Below are 13,448 nucleotides of genomic sequence, written 5' to 3'. Positions count from 1 at the left end.
AACCCAGAACACCAGCCCCTCCAGTCCCCTCCTAACCCCTGCCTGCCTCCCAGTGGTCACCAGGACCGAGGCAGATGTGTGGGGACACCTGACGCCCCAGGGCCCGAGCTTTGGGTGGGCCCTTCCAAGGCAGTGGGCATTTGCTCTTTGTAAAATTTGCAAGCGTAAACATTTCCCACATTTGGTTAAGATTTCTTTGTACTTTCATAAGTAACTTTGTATTCATAATTTCACATATTTTTCTTAAATAAGGTCCCTCCAAATTGTATAAGCCTCAGGACTCATGGAATCTGTATCTGCCCCACGGCAGAGCTGTCCTTTCTTCCAGATGGATCACACAATGTGACACTGCCCATTTTCCAATTACAAATGTTCCACATGTTTCTATGAGCTCAAACCTGTGGCTGCTCCAGGAGCTGCTTAGAGAAAAGAATTGACAGGCTTTTCCCAGGAGCGTGATAAAAGGTTTGGGTTTGGGTTTTCCAGCAAGGACCTCCAGAGCCGGCTCTCTCTTCTTCAGGAGCCAGGCCAGTGAATCAGTGGCCTCCCTAACCAGTCCTTCCAACATGCAGCTGCTAACAGAAGCCTTGCTTGTTAGGCACACAGAATAGTGACAACAATACTGAACAGTTTGCCAATGTTTAAAAATCACAAGATTCCACGTGAAAAGTTGGTTTTCTGGCTTCCTGTAAGCAGTCAGAGAGGTGACTCCTCTGAGCCCACTTCCCTGCCTGGCCTGGCACCTGCTGGGGGGAGCAGAGGCACAGCCGCTTTCTGAAGCCAGACCTCATCCCTGAAACCCCACCACTTTGCTTTCTTTAACCTCTTCTCTCTTGAGCGTCTGGTCCCTTTAAGCATTTGCGAACCCTGCTCTGGCCAAGGAATAAGTCCCCCCTCCCCCAATACTCTAAGATGAGTTTCTTGCCAATATTTCCCAAACACTTGACAAAGGTGCTAGTAAGGGATCATCCCAAATAGAGTTAAACTATCTGAAGGCAGACAACGTGAATCAAATCAGAAATGTGCGCAGTTCATCTCCAGTGAAATAACCTCCCAATCAGAAGCAGTAAGCAGCAGCGAAGCAGACCTATAGATCAGTGATTCTTGAATTTGAGTATGCATCAACATCTCACCTGCAGGCCTTGTTAAAACAAATTGCTGGGTCACACCCCAGTGTTTGATTCATTACGTGTAGACTAGGAATTGGCACTTCTAGGAGGTTCTATGGCGCTGCCCAGTCTGCTGGCCCAGGAGCACCTTTTTGAAAAGCACCACTGCCTCTTACTCAAAATGCCATCTGTCCCCTGGCCAGAGGCCTGGGGAGCTTGTTAGGAATGGGGAATCTAGGACCCTCTCCAGACCAATGGCATCAGGAACAGGTGATTGTAGGAACATTACATTTTGAGATACAACGAACTAAATGTTCCCAAGCCCTCCTGGTAAAAATCACCTGGGTGTTTGTTAAATATACAGAATGCCAGAACTTTCCTTTAGAAATTCTATTCAGAAATCTTTTTTGGTCAAGCACTCCAGGTGATTCCTATTATGAGGAAAGTCCAGGAAAAATAGATTAATGGTGGTGTTAATAAATCTAAAGAAAGAATAGGTTAATAAAATGGGGGCAAGTAGACAAAACACGGGAAAGTAGGAAATCCCAGAAAAGCAAAGTGGTAGTGGGGTTTCAACCACTTGGGGCTCCTTAGCCCTGAATGCATTCCTTCCGTGGGAATCAAATTGTTAGATCCCATACCAGGCACCAAACTCCTCTTATCTGGGTCCCTGTCCATCAAGAACCTTGGTCATTCTGATTGGCTTCCCTGTGCTTTTCACACCAGGAGAAACACGCACAGTCAAATCAACAGGACTATCCGAATTGGAGTGATAGGTGCGTCTCTCAGTGTGAATCAAGAACTCATCATTAAGGTGTTGATATATTTTTCTGTGGGTTCTATTAGTGTCTCTAAGAGATTAAACCACTTTTAATAACAAAATCTCATTTCTGGGCATGTGTGCATGTTATCTGAATTGAAGAGGGGACAAACTATTTTGTCCACAAAGTTGTCTTATGTGGATTCCACTGTGTAGTTTTTAACTTTTTTATGCATTTGTTTAAGTCAGATTTTTTGGGAAAGAATTGAATTAGCAAATAAAAAAGTCTGCAAAATAGATAAGAAATAAAATATTTAAAGCAGAGTTGGTGGGGAAATTGCCTTTTAAAAAAATATTTAGTTTAGTTGACACATATTAGTTTTAGGCATAGTGATTGGACACCTTCATATATTATGTTGTGCTCACCTCAAGTGTAGTTACCGTCTGTCACCATCCAGTGCTACTACAATATCATTGACTCTATTCCCTATGCTGTATCTGTCATTCCTGCGACTCATTCACCCAAAACTAGATCTCCTACTCCCCTTCACCCATTTTGCTTCCCCACCTCCTGCAATCATCAATTTCTTCTCTGTGGATGTTGTCTTTATTTTTATTTTTATTTAAGCAGGCTCTAGAGCCCAGTGTGAGGCTTGAACTCAGGACCCTGAGATCAAGACCTGAGCTGAGATCAAGAGTTGTCCACCCAACTGACTGAGCCACCCAGGTGCCCCTGGAAGTGGTCTTTATTTTTTTTTAATTTTTTTTATTTTTTTTTATTTTTTTTATTTATTTATTTGACAGACAGAGATCACAAGTAGGCAGAGAGGCAGGCAGAGAGAGAGGAAGGGAAGCAGGCTCCCTGCTGAGCAGAGAGCCCGACGTGGGACTCGATCCCAGGACCCTGGGATCATGACCTGAGCCGAAGGCAGCGGCTCAACCCACTGAGCCACCCAGGCGCCCTGGAAGTGGTCTTTAAATTAACAAAGTTTTTCAGTTTTTGTAATGAAATAATGGCCTTGATGAGTCATATATTTTCTTTTAATCTGTCTCCACAATTCTCCACAAGAAGCACAAAATTTTACCCTTCCGTTAAAAAGAACTGAACTGTCACTGAATCTAAGTTTTTCCAAATTTCAGGTATATCCAAAGTCCTTTACTGAAGTAAAAATCTCTGAAAATTAGAGCACATTGCCTGCTCCCCCGTCTATCCCCCAATTCTACAGTTTTTGTCTGGCAAATTAACAAATTCCTTGTCGATGTTGAGACACGGTATTTCTCTTAAGGTTTCAAGAGAATGATCTTATTCTGGAAATAAGACCACCAGAAGATCAGTTTGTCTGGAGGGTATTTTTGTTTTGTTTTATTAAGTAGTCTCCATGCTGGGCCCAAACTCGCAACCCTGAGATCAAGACCTCAGCCGAAATCAAGCCGGATGCCCAACTGAGCCACCCTGGGGTCTCTGGAGGGTGTTTTAACTTTAAACCCCATTCTGAACAAAACGGTTTTAATTTCCAGTTCCAATTCCACCTTAAGTTGCACTGACATTTTAAGTAGGATGGTCTGGCAAGTAGCTTACCTGAGATTCTCTGGCCAAACAAGCATGGGGGCCATGGTACCACTAAGTTCTCCAGGAGGAGATCTAAGAGAGTGAGGAGATATTCAGCCAAGGAGAGAAGTGTTTTCAGAAAATGGTAAGTTCTGGATGAGTAAAATTGCCTTTCCCCCTCCCTTGCTAATTCAGAAGTCAGCATTATCCATAGAAAACAGGGAATTTTGGAATGAAAAGTCCCCGTTTCAGTTTTAGTCCCAACAACTACAAGAAGCTATGAGAAGTAGGATTGTGTGGGAGTCTCTCTCATAATCTCAGTTCCCTCAAATTTCCATGAGGACGGTATTGAGGATTCCTCCCTTGGTGATAAAATGTCAGCACATCATAAAATGCTTTATAAATGTGAGTTGTTACTGCGGGCACAGTAACACTAACCTCAAACGTAAGTGTTTTTAGCTTAATTTTTCAATATTTCATTATTAGTCTCTGACCAAGGAATTTGCTTCTAGCAATTTATCCTAACAGAATTGCATATGTGCAAAATGAAATATTGTCAGGGTCTTCACTGCATTTTTTGGGTCATAGCAAGGATTTGAAAACAACCTAAATGTCCACCAGTAAGGGTCTGGTTGAATAAGTTATGTCCATTTAGTGGAACAAGTGGAATCCCATGCAGCTGTGAAACAGAATAAGGAAACTCCCTGTATGTTGTTATGGAAGGATCTCTAAGACACATGGTTAAATAAAAAAAGCAAAGTGCAGAACTTGACCTTTATCGTCAAAGGTTGGAAATTAGATAATAGAGTTGTATTTGGTTTTGAGCACATAGACACTGGAAGGACACACAGGAAACAAATACAAACAGCTACATGTTGCCAGGGGCGAGGAGGCCGTGGGTAGAAGGGAGATTTCCACTGCAGGACTTTTAGTATACATTTTTAGATTTTGAACCATGAGCATATATCACCTATTCACAAATTAAATACTTATGGGAGAAGAGACCAATGGTATTTACATGGCCAAGGAAAGAAAGACCTGTGACTTATCTTGCACATAGACCCTCAGTAGCCGTTTGGTGTATTGGATTACTGTGGAATGACCAGGGGTTCAGATGTGCGATGGGCCTGGCCCACAGAGAAGGAAGGGAGGTCGAGGACAAGCGTTGCCCGTGGCGGATGAGGCAGCCTGCTTAGCATGGCCCATCCGAAATGGAAGGTCTCAGTGGGGCCAGATGAGCAATGGAAGAACAAACTTAGGCGGGATGCCAGTCCCAATGATGACTAACATGACACATGACTTCGGGAATGGGAACAAAACCACAGGGCTTTCAGGACATAGGTGGTGAGGATAAAGGAGTAAGAATAACCAAGAAGAAGGAGAGAAGCCCCAAGTTATCTTTTGTTGTTGTTCTTAGTGGTTTTAGGTGGTTTTTGTTTTGTTTTGCTTTTGTGTTTTTGGTGGGGGTGATGGATTCGGAATGAGGACTTCTTTCTAATCTAAACAAAGCGTTTAGCATCAAGCTAATGCAGAGTCGTCTGTATAGAGAATGACGTTGGCCATCTTAGGGGGGAGGGAGTTACATCGTGGCTGGGACTTGGAGGTTTAAGGGGCGAGTGCTCCTTGTACCTGACACCCGCTGCAGGAGACCAAGCCAGTTAGAGGCACCAGGGCATTCTGATTCCCATGATCCAGCATGTGGGAGACAAATATCAAGAGTGACAGGGTAATCTTTGGTATCAGCTCTGATCGCTAACAATCCAGCGACTCCCTGGTCCGGAAGGAATGGTGTCCTCAGGGTTATTCACAGGAGCTGGGGGCGGATGGGCAAGACTGCTTCCATCCTGCGTGTGACTTTGAAAGCCGTGGAGCGTGGGCAGAGCCTCCTGGGATGCTGTATACTTAGAGTCTGGTGACGTAGAACCACTCCCCCAAAGCCGCAGCTCCCTGCGGCCAGCCTTCAGGGAGCAGTGTGTCAGTAGCGGGAAAGCACTAATTACCCAAGGCTCCCTGATCTGGGGACAGAGAAGAGCATTTAGGGACATCCATCTCCTTCCCTCTCACCACACAGTTTAAGTCACGTTTTCCTCTTCCTGGGTATCTTGAAGCTGGGTGTGAATATCTAGGAGTGCTTTTAGAAATCTTCTGATGAAGGTACGACAGAAGTGCAAGGTCTTACTATCAACACTGTAAAGTATCTTTTTTTTAAAATTAATTAATTTATTTATTTATTTGACAGAGATCACAAGTAGTTAGAGAGGCAGGCAGAGAGAGAGGGGGGGAAGCAGACTCCCTGCTGAGCAGAGAGCCCAATGCGGGGCTCGACCCCAGGACCCTGGGATCATGACCTGAGCCGAAGGCAGAGGCTCAACCCACTGAGCCACCCAGGCGCCCCAACACTGTAAAGTATCTTAACATGGCAGAAGTGTTATATGTAGACATAACATAGATGCACATTTCAACTTCTAATATTCCTCAGAGAACTATTTGAGGGTTAAGAATGGTAAGTGCAAAAAAAAAAAAAAAAAAAAAAAGAGTGGTAAGTGCAAAGGTGAGAAGACAGTCGTGGGGAAAAAACAGAGAAGGAGTTCAGCTCACGGAAGAGAACTCCCTACTCAACTGCACCCCATGGGAGTCGTTAACACCCACTCACATGGACCCTGAAGCCAAACAAGGAAGGTCCCCCCTCACAGTGCCATCTACACCATGTGACAACTGGAAGATGGAACAAGTCCAGCCCATCCTTCATGCAAGAAGCAAGCTGCTTCTGGGAATGCTGCTGTCCCATCAGCATGCAGGCTCTAGGACATGCTAGCCTGGCAACCCACGTCGCAGAGGGAGGGAACTACAGAGCCTACCCCAGACGTTGCGGCAATCTGCCTGTGGTTGACAAGAGCCTGGGTGACTCTGGAGCGGGCTGAAGATGAGGGGTGGAATGACGAGGGGCAACAGAGCGATGCATGTCCAGGTGGGGTTGCTCACCACCCCAGCACCTGGGAATTTTGCTGGCAAGGGTAAGCAGCTGAGCTGAATTTAGAGTGGTTCCTTAATTGCTCTAACTGCAGTTAAAAATTAATAACTATCAGTTGTGAATAAATGATGTTCCAGGCACAGTGCTAAAAGCAACCTATACATTTTCTCATTTAATATCCCAAATAACCCTGTGATGTAGTGTTGACACCCCCCATTTACAGATGACCCTCAGAGTGTAAGTGACTTTACTCAGGATACTCCAGTGAGTGGCAAGGTGAGGGTCTAAATGCCAAAATTTTAACTCCTAAGGCTGTTTTCACTACAATGTTTTGTGGCCTCGCCAATTATTAAAAAGGAACCATCAGGGCTCTCAACTTTTGTTTTCTTCATTATTCTAGATGTGAACACAATGCATCCAGAATGCTATTGTCAGAGCTAAGGGAGCAAACTGCTTTCTTCTAATCATACAGCTCAGGTTTTGACCCATGCTTGCAAATGGAGGTTACCCAAAAGAAAAGCTACTTATATGCCCATCGTGGACAGGTGTACCGAGCTCTGTCTTCTCCGCCTGAGCCATCCAACTCAGGCATCCATATTTGGTGCCTCTTTTGGACTTAGACTCACTGTCTCTGGGCTCACTCCACTTTCCAGTCTGTACTCCAGACTGTGGACAGAAACAACTTTGAAAAACGTTGTTTGAAAACCTCCAGGGCTCCCAACTGCCTCCAGAATCAAGCGCTTTCCCTGCTGGGCAGCCACTTCCCCAAGCCCCTCTCTGCTGCACCCATGACCCAGCCCAAGCTGTATGGCTCTGTGCCCTGAACGCCGTGTGCACTTTCACGCCTTACTGTTATTATTAGCCCTTGCGAGTCCCTCTCCCTGCGTTGGCCTTATCTTACCTTCTTTCTCTGCTGGCAAATGGCTGTACTCCAAAGCCCAGGTCGGATGTCACTGCCTCTCCCTCAGCCTCCCAGCCCCTTTAAAGTAGAAGTGATTATGCCACTCACCTGACCCCCACCATGGCACCCAGTGCACAGGTATATCATACTATCAGAGGACATTCTTCTACATAGCTGGATCCTGTTTTCCATTAATTAGGGTGGGAGCAAAAACCATTTCTTGCCATTTTGGTTTCCAGAGGTCCTGGTCTACGGCAAATGCTGTCTTTAGAAGGAACAGATGCAGTCACATGTAATCAGGAACCCTGCTCTCACAGCACCACAGTTGGTGATGCTCTCAAAGGATTCCACCAATATGTGGGTAATTGGGCTGGCGGGCTTGAAATTCCTCCTATGCACGCTATTACCTATGACCAAGAGAGTCAAGTAACAAGGAAATTGAGAGCTCGATCTTGTTCCATGAAAGAGATGAAAGGGAGAAAATAGCAACCCCAAATTTCCACCAGGACACCTTTGCTTTTCCCTCTGTAGACAGTTTTGCTTGGATCCAGGCAAAGCCTCTGTTGCTAAAAATAGATTTAAAAGGCTGTGTTTGAGATGGCCTTGTCCTTTATGACCCCATGCCTAACTGGTTTTCTGGGCTCTAGTCTTTTCCTCCTCTGTCCACATGCATATTGCTGCCCGACGAAATTTTTAAAAATATTATTTGAATTATGAAAAGCTTCTATGTAATATGTTATGAAACATAATTGCATGAATATAACCAACCAACCAGTCAGCCCTGGAACATTTCCGGTACCTTGCATCTAGCTCTATAGGCCTCACCTGTCTCAACCACTGACCTGATTAATGCCCGAAGCTTATCCCGGTCTTTAAATTTATGATTCCAAAACCCATGCCTTGATGTTCTTAGCCTGTTTACTTTGTTGTTAGATAGTATTCCACTGTGTGCCATACCAGAGTTATTTATCCCTTCTCCTGCCGACCAACTGGGATTGTTTCCAGTGTTATGGGTAACGTGGCTATGAACATTCTCGGTGCACAAGAGCGTTTGTGCATTTCTAGAAGTTAGGTCATAGAGTATGCAAATGTTTAACCTTGTGAAATGTCAAAGTTTCTTAAAGGGGCTCTACTAGCCAAATTTTCTACAAATCACTGTTTTCCCTGCTAAGAAACAATTCAATGTAACTGCTACTTGCAAGGTAAAAATCCAAAAGGGCTCTTCCTTGCCAGTTAGTTTGGCCCCAAACTAAATTCCACACATCTTCTCTTATAGGCCCCAAGTACCCTCTATTTCAGGTGGGCACATCTGTTTTTGGATGTGGAACCCACCTTACTCATTTTTTTTTTAAATTTATTTACAACAGAGAGAGAACACAAAAGCATGGGGAGCGGCATAGGGAGAGGGAGAAGCAGGCTCCCCGCTGAGGAGGGAGATTAATACAGAGCTCGATTCCAGGACCCTGAGCTCGTAATCTGAGCCAAAGGCAGCCACTTAACCAGCTGAGCCACCCAGGCACCCCATTCATTTTCTCTTTCCTTCCTTTTTCTCTTTCTTTCTTCTTTAGAGCAGGAGAGAGGGGGCAGAGGTAAAAGGAGAGGGAGAATGAACTTTTTAATTTTTAATTTTATTTATCTGACACACATACACACAGAGGAGGAACAGCAAAGGGAGAGTGAGAAGCCGGGTCCCCACCAAGCAGGGAGCCAGATGTAGAGCTCAATCCCAGGATCCTGGGATCATGAACTGAACTGAAGGTGGACGTTTAACTGACTGAGCCACCCAGCTGCCCTGAGAATTTTTTTTTTTTTTAAGATCTTATTTATTTAGAGAAGGCACATGCACGAGTTGGGGGAGGGGCAGAGGAGGCGGGGAGAACAGACTGAGCTGAGTGCGAGCCAGATGCAGAGCCGATCTCGTGACGCTGAGATCATGACTTGAGCTGAAATCAAGAGTCAGACACCAAACCAACTGAGCCACCCACGCACCCAGGAGAATGTTAAGCTGTGGAGCCAGATGTGAGGCTTGAACTCACAATCCTGAGATAACAACTTCAGCAGAAATCAAGAGTCCAATACGTATCTGACTGAGCCACCCAGGTGCCCCAGGAAAATTACGTTCAACTCAATCATGTTTTCAGATTTGCTTCTGTCTCTGAAATATGCCTATTTTCATCATGATTTTAAATGGGAAATAATTTAAACCACCTTTCTTCCTCCAGTCCTCCTCTTTTGATCAAAGTGCTACTTGCCTTCCTAAAGGACATTACAGTGTGTAATATTTGAGGCAGAAACAAACGATATTAGCTTCCAATAAAGTATAATTCGGTTTATTAGTATGAAATATTTTGAGATAATTTATTGTAGTGGTGACCCAAGTACATGATTCTCAAAGATAAAAATGTGTTTTAGCTTAATAATAATCATTTAGTAAAACTGCTGCTTATTAGACTCCGAGAAAAGCAGGAAGGCACTTTCTCTTTTTGGCGTAGATACTATACTGAAGATACTGCTTAACGGGGCATTTCTTTGACAGAGTTTATTTTGCTTTTCTTTGGTCAGATGCCTCTTCCTCAAATTCGATTAAAGGAGCGTGTCTGTTGGCCTGAGAACCTTCTTTGTAGAACACGGTCTTGATCGTGCCATCCTTTGGAGCCTTTATGGTGTGCTGCAGGGACACAAGACCGGACAGTGACTGCAATACCAACGAAGACTGAGCACGCAGCAAGGCAAGAGAGATGGAAAGTAAAAAAGCTGGTTGTTTTGAAGTTTTTCCAGCTTTAGATACCACAGCACCCAGAGAAAGTAACATTTAAAAAAATTTTTAAAAAAGTTTTTTAATAAACATATTCTTAGCCCCAGGGGTACAGGTCTGTGAATCGCCAGGTTTACACACTTCACAGCACTCACCATAGCACATACCCTCCACAATACCCATAACCCCAAAGAAAGTAACATTTTTATGGTGTGCTTCAGGGCTGTGAGGAGTCACTATTCTGACGCACCTGTATCGCACTCAAGGTCACTGACTGGGACACTCTGGCCTACCTGGTATTTTGCCACAAGCTTCACCGCAGAGTCTCACTTGAGAAGCTGTTGAATAAAACTATCAATCCCTGGGCCCCAGCGCAGGAGATCCCAATTCAGCCATTCTGGGGAAGTAGTTTGGAAAAGCTCTCCCCATCAGGTGACTGTAATATATGGCCAGGCTGAGAACTACTGGCCTACAATTTCCAACCATCTACAAACCTCAGGAGCTCATCTAGTTTGACTGAGGTTTTCACCCTGATACTGATGCTTGGCATCCCAAGTTTGGCCTTAGAAAATACCAACAGCTTAACAATCAGCTGGGGTACTGCCTGAATTTAAGCTACTGATAATTTCTTTAATTTCAGTATCAGAACTGACAAATGCTGTTTCACAAAATTAAAATGAAAACCTATTTAAAAGAAGGGTGGTTTGGTTTTATGTCCTCCAGTTAATGGTTCATCAACCCATGGCTCTTACTATTTAAAATGGTATTAACTTATAAAATAAGGCAAAAAGCCAATTAGGTCTGAAAGTTCCCGAAGTTTTAACTGGCAAGTGAGCTTGTGATTTCATTACCTCCATTTTCATGGCAATCATAACCATTAGAGAATCTCCAGCTTTTACTTTGTCTCCAACTTTCACAAATATCTAGAAATTAAGAGTGACAGGTTAATACTGAAAAAGACAGAGGTCCCTCATGGTCTACAGAGTTGGCATAAGGATGCATACAGTGGAAGTACGGATCTATGTGGTTGTCTCATCTGCCAAAGACGGGTGCTGGGGCCAATCAGAGACCTACTCGTCAATCTGGCATTGCTGGCCCTCATGTCTTCGGGGAGCACTGTTTAGCTCCTCACCTCCATCCTCAAGCCCTCTAGTTTTCCTGGAATTGGATGAATATGCTTTATATATCTTGAGATCCTTTTCTGTTTTCACATATGTACAGACAAGCCATACGACCAAGGAAGAACCAATATACTTCAATATTATAGGCATTGGAGGGTCATGCCTGGTTTTCCTGATTTTATAGGTGGTCTAGGATAGTGCTCCAAGCTTTGAGGCCCCTGTGTAGTAAATGCATAGACTATCTTCATGTGAAAGAATTAAACTTATTGGCAACCATGGAAAAAAATCTCTATTTTCCTTTTTACATGTATAAATGAACTCATATATCCCATGTCTCACTGTCTTCTTGGTTAACATGGTGATGAAGCAGTTTCTGGAAACATCACACAGTGGAGTTAGGTTCTAGAGTCAATGTATAGAGCCCAAAGTGTGAAAAATGAGAAACACCTAAGGAAAGCCCTCAAATCACCCAACGCTGGATGATGCCGTAATAGTGCTTGGTGGAATCCATAGTCTAGGGGGCAGCTATGGGGAAAATCTTTTCCCCACAGGTGTGCAAAGATGCCACATTATGGAATGTCCGTGGGAATGGAGACTGAGTGATCCAAGTCTCCGAGCTTATACTCCCTTTGGGGCAAACATCTGTAGAGGGGAATGGTGGGTGCAATCATTTTCACTACTTAAATGGTTATTTTCTTTTTCTTCTTTTTGGGTACCAAGAATACAGAGTTGAGTTTTTATGACTTAGATGCATTTACAGGGACTCTACTATATTCAAGTGTGTAACAAGAAGACTACTGATCCACCACTATTTGAAGTTATTTCAGTATGAATCTTAACTCTGAATACATAACAGCATTCAACACCAAAGCTCGTTGTTCTTCACCAGTACCAGCCTTTCAAATTTTATTTTAACATACATGCAGTTAGGTACATTAGAAAAAATGTTATTTCGTGATAAATTGTTTGCTGTTAACATTAAAAAACAGCCCTTTGGCTAATGCTTGATGAATGATCCATTTTAATCATAAAAAGACAAATTTAGATTATTTGTACTTTGATAGAAATTGCCACTTTCAAAGATAACAGTATCATAAATTAGGTAAATGGGTATTTTCACTGAAGACTGAACAGAGAACTTGAATCTATCATAGTCTCTTGTTTTCTCTTTTTTAAAGATTTTATTTTTAAGTCATTTCTGCACAAAACATGGTGCTTGAATTTACAACTCCGAGACACGTACTTTTATCTACTGAGGGAGCCAGGTGCCCCCTTCTCTTGTTTTCCGGAGTAGGATGTTTTCTAATCGGAAAGATTTGGAGAGGGAAAAATGATGTATATGCCATTTACCGGGCCTTACTGAACATCTGTCTACATACGTTCACGTGATTACCTTTTCAATGGTACCCGTCATAGGAGCTATGGCTCCTTCCCGAGTTCCATCTGAGCTCATTGAAGACAAGTATTTGGGGACTGGAATGCCAATCTGAGTACTTCCTTCCTATAAATAGAAAACAAACTAGAAATGAAATCAAGATCAAACCACTGCAGTTTTATTAATATACCTAAGATAATGACTATTTTCAAGCTATTTGTTAACTATTAGTCATCTTTAATACGAGGGTTCTAATCTAGCTTGGTGACCTTAAGCAAATTATTAACCCCCTCTCAGTCTTGGTTTCCCATCATATAAAGGAGTAATGGCATCATGCCTCACAGCGAATTAAAGGATTTAATGTATTTAACTGTTGACAAAAAGATAGCCACTGTCTGAAAGCCATTTTGGGCAGCATCCCCACTTCAAGTGCTTGGTCAAAGCCAGGAACTGTTCTTAACTGCCATATATATATATATTCATTGATCATCACAGGAAGCTTATGAGGTAGGTAGATACTGTTATTTTTCCTGTTTAGAGATGGGGGAACTGAAGCCAGAGAGTTTAACTAGCCCTAGCTCACACACCTGTTCCAAGGTAAAGCCAGGATTTGAACCAAAGCAGCTTCATGTTCCAGAACTCCTACTCGTCACCACTCCACCATACTGCCTCCACCACCATATTGTTATAGCAGAGTAACTATGGAAAGGAATGCCTGATCATGTGAGATCATCCTTGACTCTCTATGAGGTAAGTAGTTTAACTACTGGAATACTAAAGGCATCTGATCACAAAGGAGTATGATCTGTAAGCGGGTTCTCAAATGTGAGAAGACTCTGAAGAGGCCACAGTGTATTTGATAATACATTTTCTTTTCTGCCCATATAGAAACTATGGGCTCATCAGG

At 43.3% G+C, this 13,448-nt stretch overlaps 1 protein-coding gene across 2 annotated transcripts in view; it reads right to left on the bottom strand.

The window, feature by feature from the left end:
- Window positions 1-9,604: 9,604 nt before the first annotated feature.
- LOC111148861 (methylcrotonoyl-CoA carboxylase 1) overlaps window positions 9,605-13,448 on the bottom strand; it is a 59,712-nt gene continuing 55,868 nt past the window's right edge. For both annotated transcript variants that reach the window (XR_002640722.1, XM_022505662.1), the window contains 3 exons: window positions 12,560-12,667; window positions 10,897-10,968; window positions 9,605-9,958 (listed from right to left, as the gene is read on the bottom strand). Coding sequence is in view for 1 of the 2 variants with exons in the window: in XM_022505662.1 (XP_022361370.1) it covers window positions 9,830-9,958; window positions 10,897-10,968; window positions 12,560-12,667 (309 nt within the window). In the remaining variant the exon portion in view is untranslated. The remainder of the gene's footprint in view (window positions 9,959-10,896; window positions 10,969-12,559; window positions 12,668-13,448) is intronic.

The sequence above is a fragment of the Enhydra lutris genome, unplaced genomic scaffold, assembly GCF_002288905.1.
Source record: "Enhydra lutris kenyoni isolate GAN:26980312 unplaced genomic scaffold, ASM228890v2 scaffoldscaffold2, whole genome shotgun sequence".
Lineage (NCBI taxonomy): Eukaryota > Metazoa > Chordata > Mammalia > Carnivora > Mustelidae > Enhydra > Enhydra lutris.
Note: the sequence above shows the minus strand (reverse complement) of the source record. Positions and strands in the feature narration are given on the sequence as shown.